This window comes from Acipenser ruthenus, chromosome 25 (assembly GCF_902713425.1).
Source record: "Acipenser ruthenus chromosome 25, fAciRut3.2 maternal haplotype, whole genome shotgun sequence".
NCBI lineage: Eukaryota > Metazoa > Chordata > Actinopteri > Acipenseriformes > Acipenseridae > Acipenser > Acipenser ruthenus.
In genome coordinates, this window is record NC_081213.1 from 11,159,585 (window position 1) to 11,168,965 (window position 9,381).

The 9,381-nt window shown below is 40.4% G+C and overlaps 1 protein-coding gene across 1 annotated transcript; it reads left to right on the forward strand.

The window, feature by feature from the left end:
- The first annotated feature begins 1,933 nt into the window (after positions 1-1,933).
- LOC131701601 (pyruvate dehydrogenase E1 component subunit beta, mitochondrial-like) lies at positions 1,934-8,486 on the forward strand. The gene is made up of 10 exons (XM_059000448.1): positions 1,934-2,086; positions 2,183-2,242; positions 2,961-3,068; positions 3,166-3,228; positions 3,325-3,360; positions 4,597-4,882; positions 6,267-6,377; positions 6,911-7,002; positions 7,385-7,526; positions 8,092-8,486. The coding sequence occupies exons 1-10, from the start codon at positions 2,051-2,053 to the stop codon at positions 8,235-8,237; spliced, it is 1,080 nt and encodes a 359-aa protein (XP_058856431.1). The 5' UTR covers positions 1,934-2,050; the 3' UTR covers positions 8,238-8,486.
- The last annotated feature ends 895 nt before the right edge of the window (positions 8,487-9,381 follow it).

Consider the following 9,381-nt stretch of genomic DNA (forward strand, 5'->3'; position numbering starts at 1 on the left):
GTGTTCTCTGTGTGTGTGTGTGTGTGTGAGAGAGAGAGTGTGTGTTCTCTGTGTGTGTGTGTGTGTGTGAGAGAGAGAGTGTGTGTTCTCTGTGTGTGTGTGTGTGTGTGTTCTCTGTGTGTGTGTGTGTGTGTGTGTGAGAGAGAGAGAGAGTGTGTTCTCTGTCTGTGTGTGTGTGTGTGAGAGAGAGTGTGTGTTCTCTGTGTGTGTGTGTGTTCTCTGTGTGTGTGTGTGTGTGTGTGTGTTCTGTGTGTGTGTGTGTGTGTGTGTGTGTGTCTTAAATTCTGCGAGCAGTATCTCCCCGGTCAGACGCACTTACCACACTAACTGTGGGCGGAGTCACACTGGGACCTGCGCCAGTGCACAAGACCTGCAGGAATACCTGCAGCTTAGTTTTCTTATTTACAATCAAAACTGCATTTTGTTTGTGTTCTTTTTAAAATTCAATTTGTTTTATTATTTTTGTTTTAATTGTTCTATTTCTACAAACTAGCTTTTTTTTTTTTTTTTTTTTACACAATACTATTTTTTTAATTTCTGTTTTTTTCATATTCTGTATTAAAACCCTTTGCGGTCCATTTATTAATCGCGCGTCAGGCACGCCAGGTCTAATTAATTTTCACACGCGCAGTTAATTTTAGACGCGCTGTTTAAAAGTATTTTTTTTCACAGTCAAACGGGTTTAAATGGCCCTGCATATCAACAAAGCACACACTAGGCATCTCCAGCCCCTCCCCAGCCTTTTGTTTGCTATAGCGTTCAGCTGTGTAAGAAATAAATAATAATAATAGTCGTACATACCGATCGATCATCTCCAGATCACTCGTTTTATCACCAAACTCCTCAATAATGCGATCCAAGTCATTATTTTATTACTATAACATCTGAAAAAAGCTCTGCAAATGTCCATGATAGTCTCAGTGCGCTGACGCACTTAGCCAGCTTGTTTATTATGGGCGCCCATTATCTGATACCTGATACCATGTATGACTATTCATGAAATACGCCTTTTTTTTTTTTTTTTTTTTTTCCCCCGACTTGTCTCGGCTCCTGTCGCTACCACTCGGCAATTGAATGGTTTTCTCGGCTTTTTCCGGAGAAAAAACGACTAAACACCCGTTTATTGCGTTGCTATAATGATGTCGGACCCAGTCCGACAAAGGACCTGTGAGGAATAATTGCAATGTCGGACCCAGTCCGACAATGGACCGCAAAGGGTTAAACAATTTTAATGTAATCGTTTAAGTGTTCGTTTTCTTCGTGTGTGTGTGTGTGAAGGCTAAGCGCTTTGAGATCCTTGTGATGAAAGGCTCTATTGCTATTGTTGTATAGTTCAAACTTTTTTTCGGAAATTTCATTTTTTGTCCTGTTACCTTAGTTATATCTTAATTTATATTACCTACTAAGCAACACGAGTAATTATTTTATTTTACGTATAGTAATAATAATAATTATGTTATGTCAAAATGATTTACTTTACGGACTATTAATTATATAACTGTAGGATACGAAATACTCTATGTCTATATACTGTCATCCTTGGCATATTTAGAGCTAGGGCAAAAAGTTTTTAATCACGCTATAGAATTAACTAAGTTTTCTTCATAACGTTGAATGAAACCTGTTGCATAATGTTACGTTAACATAATGAATTACACATACAGCTATGTAGTTTTCCATATACTTAACGAAAAACTGACAACAATTGAAAAATGGCTTGCGGGAGCCTTTTGTTATATAATTGTAAATGATGTTAAATAAAATCTCAATTATGTTCATATCGTTTTTTTGTTTTTAATCTCTCAATCCTAACATTTCAGGTGATGCTCTTGGTCCATAGCTGTCTGTAAACTCCACCGCGAGATTTTAACTTGCCCTTGACCAGCAAGCAGTCCAATCACAACAGTTAGCTGACAGACGCCTCACCACAGACACTCACCGTGATTGGACATCGATTAGCTAAGACCCGCCTATTGCCAACATTAGTCGTTAGCATTGGGTAGCAATCCTAGTTTAACAATATCCTTCAAGGCTAGAGCACAGGGACAAGATGGCATTACTTGAAAGCTGCGTTCGTTCTGGGATGGTAAGGGAATGGTTTTAAAAAAAAATAAAGTAATGTCAGTTTTATTAACTCGTACAAACACAATGAGCGTTAAATTCATGTTTTGTTTTTTAACAGAATGTTTTTGCTGTGGTCTTGCGGAGGCAGTTCCACAAAACAGCGCCTGCTTTAGTGCAGGTAAGTTATTCCCAGTCATGTATTCACCGTGGAAAGGTTACCGTGATTCGTGTTGCTTGTGCTGAGTGTCGGATCCACGGGGAGGAGCATTCATTAGGAACTCGAGCGTCCACACATTCCGATACCGAAGTGTATGCAGTTTAAAGCGGGTTTGGAGAGTTATAGGTTGAACAATACGTAAGCTAAACAGGGGTAGACTCCTACAGAAAGCTAGTGCTGGGACTAACACGGGATTTAATTTCATGTTCAGATATTCGCTCGTAATTTAAATGTTCAAAAAGTAATAAAAACCATTATATTGCTCTGAACGCAGGCATGCAGACAGGAGGGGAAGGTCCAAAACGGGGTTTCAAAACCGCGGACAAGCGTGGTCCAGATAGCACATTCTAGTTTATTCGCGTTGAAATGTAACACAAAATGTAACACATATCTGACGTTGTCACAGATGGAATAGAAACAAAGACACAGGTTGATTTTATTTTAAGTGGCACACACACATTGTGTGATTAAAGTTTTTACCTTACTTACATCCACACTGTGGCACAGTTCCTGCTCTTGGACTGTATATTATAGTATAACAGTTATTATAACGTCCTGTTAATGTCATACATTTTAAAAGTTTGGAATGATATTCTGGGGGGTGGGGGGTGAGAGCTGTGGCAGTCCTTTCCTTGGCTGTGCGTGTGCAGGTTGGTAAGGTAGTGGGGGTGTGTTTCAGGTGACTGTTCGGGATGCTCTGACCCAGGCTATGGACGAGGAGCTGGAGAGAGATGAGCGAGTGTTTCTGCTGGGGGAGGAGGTGGCACAGTACGATGGTGCATACAAGGTAACAAAGCCGCTCGGACTGCACTTTGAAAATTCATTGCAAAGGTATTCTGACTTTGAAATTTGTATAGATAATTAAAGCCTCATGTATTTTTCAGGTCAGTCGAGGACTATGGAAGAAATATGGAGATAAGCGAATCATTGACACTCCTATTGCAGAGGTATGAGCAGCCAGGCGCTGGATTGGCAGCACCTTGAGTATAGTCACCTCAATACCGTTTCAATGTTCTTCATGCTTTTCATTTGTTTTGTTTTAGATGGGCTTTGCTGGAATTGCAGTCGGTTCTGCTATGGTAAGAAATGAAGTATCCCTGTCAGGGAAGTTTGTATGAATTTGAAATGCGATGCTGCTGTTGTGGCAAATTGAATCTGGGAGTTAGTCATTTATCAGCACATGTTATTGAAAAATAGAATCTATATTAGTTAATATTGTGGTGGCGGCAGGGGGGTGGGGGGGGGAGCCTGTAACTAAGGCTGTATTCACGGTTATCGTGAAATTTACCCATTGCTCTGTAATGTGCAGTTCCCTGAGAATTCCCATTTCTGAAAGGACAGTGTAAATATCCATGTTTATCACCTTCAATAAATGCAGCAAACGTGCCCTTATTGCTGCGCTGCCTGTTCCACAGCATTCAGCAACCTGACAGCCTGCTTAGTTTGCTTCCATGTGTTTTTTTTTTTTTTTTTTTTTAATTATTAAACAAAATATTCTACAATGTAGCGTTTACTGTTCAGGTCAGCATTTAAATGTTTAGAAACATTTTGTTGTATAATATCTAAGGTTATCAAGTCTGTGACAATGCTATTTTTCTGCTTTAATAAATATATTGTCTTGAAGTATCTATTTAGACTATGAAATGAGCCATTTTTACTGTGAAACAGCCCTATCTATAGCAATTAAATCCATCATATTTGTAAATTTAAATTATATAAAAGTGCATTACCACAAGATCCAAATATATCATGTGATCATTTGAGTCATGGTTCATATCCACAGTGTTACAAACCCATGCTAAATGTGTTGGACCATGACGGTGACCTGTTTCTGGATGACTTAAGTTTCTGTTGTAGTACAGCTTTGTGTTAGACTTAATTTGTGTATTCCTTTTTTCTCTATTCATTATAAGTGAATAAACCCTTTTCACTCTTGTTTTTAACCTTGGACTGCTTGCATGTCTACAGTTGGTACACTGCTGAATGTCCAATAGAAATGGAGGATACACTGTGTGTTTAGAGAACTGCTCTCAAACTATGCGAGAATGTGTTGAAGGAATATTGTATGTAATGTTAAAGCTAGAATATTGTATGTAATGTAAAATGTTAATGTTTAAGCAAGTGCAAAGAAAGTTCCTCAGAAAAAAATGAAATTCTGAAGTTGGAGGAACTTTCTTTGCCTTCAGTTTCCACTTATGTTCTTGAAACCAGTGTGTTTATAATCTTTATACAGCAGATCCTATCGCCCCGAAAGCCTGTGTTGTACATGCTTTAAAAAAAGTTTTGTTTCTGATTCTGATGTTTTACTGTTTCAGGCTGGCTTGAGGCCGATTTGTGAGTTCATGACTTTCAATTTCTCCATGCAAGCCATTGACCAGATTATAAACTCTGCTGCCAAGACATACTACATGTCTGCTGGGCTGCAATCCGTCCCCATCGTGTTCCGAGGCCCCAATGGCCACTCTGCTGGAGTGGCAGCCCAGCATTCCCAGTGCTTTGCAGCCTGGTATGGGCACTGCCCTGGGCTCAAGGTGCTCAGCCCCTGGAGCGCCGAAGATGCTAAAGGGCTCCTCAAAGCTGCCATCAGAGATGACAACCCAGGTATATGTAACACTTGCCATTTTTTCTTTTTCAGTTTGTGAATTTTGTGCTTCTAAAAGGACAGTATTCTGGCTCCAGTCAGACCAGGTGTGGAAGGAAAGCTGCCATCACGAGTGCTCAATCCTGACCATGGCAAACGTGATGCTTTTGTGACCTGGATTATCAAATGAGTTTGAAGCCTAGAACTCCAAAGTCATTTCACTTTGACCTTGATGTAACTTAAAAAAAAAAAAAGGATGATGAGTAAGTAGATTCAAGAAAATGCACAGAGTCCTTTTCTTCACTCAGTTGTTAGGTTTATTGAAATATGCAGGGAGTCTGGTCCCAGGTACAGGACAAACAGAATACTCGTTCTTACAATCGTTGCATGACATTAAATACCCTTCTGCATAGGTGTCTCTCTCCTCCTCTTTCTCTGACACTTAACCAATAGAAAAGGTACAACTCATTATCCTGTTACCATATATTCCATTTTGTGTGTGTGTGTGTGTGATCTAGTGTGAAGACCTCTGAGCTCAGTGCATTCTTCAGACCCTGGTGCCACAAAGGTCCATACACCTGTTCCTATCTCTCCTTCCTTGTTCCTATCTCTCCGATTTGCCTAAGACCCTTTGATCCCAGTGGCACTATCTTTTTGGATCTCTGAAGTCTTAGAGCCTGGCTCCTTCAGTCCCCTTGAAAACTAGCTTTATGACCCCGTCATAAACCAGCTGTATTTTCTAAGCAAAAACCTGTTAACTAGTTTTATACCCCAGTGGACTCCCCGAAGGGCAAGCTTCTTTCATGTCAGGGCTGGAGATCAAAGGACTTGTTTGTACAGCCGTGTGCTGCTGGCCAGCCATTTGCTTTGACACAAAAGAATCTTAACTTCTCTACCATATTGCAGCTTTCATCTATCACAGCAGTGCTTGCATTTTTGGAACGAACAGTTTTTTCTATCCAATGTTAAATCACTTTTCAGAAAAATAACATGAATACAGCCGTCATTCCTCATGCGTAGCAAACTGCTATTCAATACTTGTTCCATGTTTTCCAACAGACCTAAGCTCAATTTAAATTGAAGTGGGAGTTAGAAAATAACTTCATGTTATGAAATGTTTTACTCGTTTAGCCTAGTGCCATTGTTGCAAGTATTTGGTTATTCCCACCTTTTTAAAACGTGCATTTCTCTGCTTTATCTAGGTACCAGACATACTGCTAGTGTTGGAGGGCTGCAACAGCTTGACACATGCTAAATAAAAAGACCAGATGGGTTTGTTTTAACAGGGCACTAATGTTCTAGATACAAGGGTAGGACAGTGAATGGCTTGTCCTTCAAATGAACTTCTGGTGTTTTGTTCTGTAATAAATGTGAGCTTCATCTCCTCCCTGTTCTGTTTCTCAGTTGTGTTTCTTGAAAACGAGCTGTTGTACGGCGTTGCCTTTGAGGTCTCAGAAGAAGTTCAGTCCAAAGACTTTGTTGTCCCCATTGGAAAGGCAAAGGTAGAGAGGCAAGGTGGGTGAACAAAGGGCTGTGAAACTGTAGACACGATACCTCAGCTGCTCTGCATGACTAATATGCCAATGAAATTATAGAAACTTCATAAAGATAAACCCTGTATATTTTAGGTTTTGTTTTACAAATTGTGGATCTGTCAAGGCAGTAAAACTGGCAAAAATAATAAAAGGGCTGTTGGTTCAGACCATACAGGCAACACAAAATGAAATCCTTTTTGTTGCTTCAACAGGAACAAGAAAAATCAACAATATTCTGATTCTTAGGTTTTAAAAGAAATAAGATTGTCATAGCAATCCGCTAGGTTTCTCTTGGCTGCTGTATTAAGGACTTCATTAATATTAGGGCTGTAACCTCATTGCAGAGGCCTAAACTATCTTAAGGGGTTCTAGCTGTCATTTCAAGATGACTAAGAAAAGATTGTCATTATCTGGTGTTTAACTGTTCAAAGACTAGATGTCTTAAAACCAATCCGTGTACAGTCGCTGGTCCTGGAGGGATTAAGATGTCTGTTTTTTGTTCTCTTCCTTCAGGAACTCTCATTACCCTGGTCTCCCACTCCAGGTATGTGGGGCACTGTCTGGATGCAGCAGCGGTTCTGGCTGAAGAAGGCATTGAGTGTGAGGTGGGTCTTGCCTCTTGCAGTGTGTCTAGCTCCAGTATGAATTCAGTTTTCTGATTGCATAGTACCGGTGCTCTGAATACAGTTTACTGCTGTTTTCTGATTTGCATAGTACCGGTGCTGTGCCACCCCCCCCCCCACCCCACCCCCACCCCCCTTTTTTAATTTTTTTTTTTTGGGGGGGGGGGGGGGAGGGGGTGTACTATTGATTTGTGTGTAAATCAACAGAGCTACAGTGGAACAGCGAGTTTGCATGGATACTGACTAAGTATTGAGTGTCGATTGTGTTTCACCTTGCACAGAGAGGAAGGTTGCATGTTTGGATTGGTTATTTAAGCACTTGCTATATTTTGCTTGTATAATGGCAAGCCCTCGTTCTCCGCAGGTCATCAATCTCCGCAGTATCCGGCCCCTGGACATGGAGACGATCGAGAGCAGTGTGGCGAAGACCAATCACCTGGTCACCGTGGAGGGGGGGTGGCCACAGTTTGGCGTTGGCGCGGAAATCTGTGCCAGGATCATGGAAGGTAATATCTTCAACCTTATTTCTACAACGCCGGTGATCTCTTCCACAATAATAATAATATTTTAACAAACCTCGCCAAATTAGAAAATTGCCAGGCTTTTAATAAAAAAGAGGGAGGGGGGGGAGGGGGGGGGGGGGACAAAAACTAAAAAAAATCTTCTTGTAAGGAAGAAAGATTCAATGTAAAATCAAAATGAGATGACCAGTCCCAGGAAAGTGTTGCCAGCAGAACTTTGGTTTTCCAAGGGGTGGAGGGGGGATCCTGTTAACAGCAGCAATTAACTCAAACTGTGCACAACAGTGTAATTATCAGCAGGTAAGTCCACACAAGACAGGTGATGAAGGTGACCATGTAATATGCATGCTGTAAATGTACTTGAGCGTAGATCAAGAAGTGGTACTTTCTTTAGCGGACCATTTTTGACTCTGTAAAGAATGCATTGTGCTTTTCCTACATTCTCGCTTGGAATATTTTATAGTGTTCAGCAGGGAATCTCAGCTAAGTGAATTGTAGGTATTGGAGTCCTGTGTGTGTGTGTGTGTGTGTGTGTGTTTCCTTCCTTTAGGCCCAGCCGTTAACTACCTGGATGCACCAGTGATCCGGGTGACCGGTGTAGACATCCCCATGCCTTACGCGAAGATCCTTGAAGACAACAGTGTACCTCAGATAAAAGACATTATTTTTTCAGTGAAAAAGTCATTGAATATCTAAGTTCTTAGGCTAGTCAGTCTTCACATTCTGTTGTATTCATTGCTGATATGTTGGGTCTTTTTAAAAACAGGACAGGCTGGCAATAAAGAACATATTTGTGATAGTAGAGAGGTTTCAAAGAAATGGATATTGTTGCTGTTTATTGGTCATTTGTAGAGTTCTGTGGAATCTGTACTCCATTTAAACGCCATAACATAATACAAATGTTAATACTTTTTTGAAAAATTAAAACTATTGTAAGCCCCCATACATGGCTTCAGTGCTTTTTGTTTTTGTATGCAGTTAAGATTGCTTGTACGGTTTTGCCGCCTTCCCCTCCTTGATTGTCCTGGGTCTGATTTTGAAGGGTATAGGTGTAGTTTACGTGGGGGACATGTCCCCTCGTGTTGCAGGAGTACTAAACTTTTATTTCTCAATGTGTTTGTATAATCGCTACTCTGTATAGCAGTCACCGCAAGGACCCAGCGGAAACACCAGTCATCTGGGGCCGGTTGTACTGATGAGATTAAAAAAAAAAAAAAATGGGATTGGATCTGGGATCACTGGAGTCAGATCATGAGACGGTGTTGTAGTACGCAGATCCACTGATTTGTTCCAGACCAGGAGCAGCATTTGCTATAACTAGGGAAACTGACCAATGAAGCGAACAAAGACCCCAGCAAACTGATGAGCAAAGAAAGAGGAGGATGCGCTATGCTGCTGTATCCAAAACCCTGTAGTTTATGTAAACAGGAAAATAGTTTAAGTTTGTAATTCACCATAGCTTGTCTGTCATCACCAGGGATCCTAGGAAGCGGTTTGCTGTGGATTAACATAGGAAAACGCAGATTTTTTTTATGTTTTCGGAGACATTTTAGTTTTAAGTTTGGGGAGGGGCAAAAAACATGCAAGGCTGCTTTTGGTTTAATAACCAAATCAATTCACGTGTAATGCATTAACACAGGCACTTTTGCTTTAAATTTATTTATGGATGAAGAGTAAAAAATTGTACTAACAAGGTCAAACAATACGTTTTATTAAACATTTTAAAACTAATAAACAAAAGTGAAGACTGCATGTGTACAGGAGTACATTAATTATTGTAGATAGTAATTCATAGCCAGCCAGCATTTTTGTAAATAGCAACACATGTAATGCACAATAA

Coding starts and splice junctions, on each gene's coding strand:
- LOC131701601 (XM_059000448.1), top strand. CDS start 2,051: ATGGCATTACTTGAAAGCTGCGTTCGTTCTGGGATG. Junction 3,229..3,324: donor TTGACACTCCTATTGCAGAG/GTATGAGCAGCC, acceptor GTTTTGTTTTAG/ATGGGCTTTGCTGGAATTGC. Junction 7,527..8,091: donor CTGTGCCAGGATCATGGAAG/GTAATATCTTCA, acceptor TCCTTCCTTTAG/GCCCAGCCGTTAACTACCTG.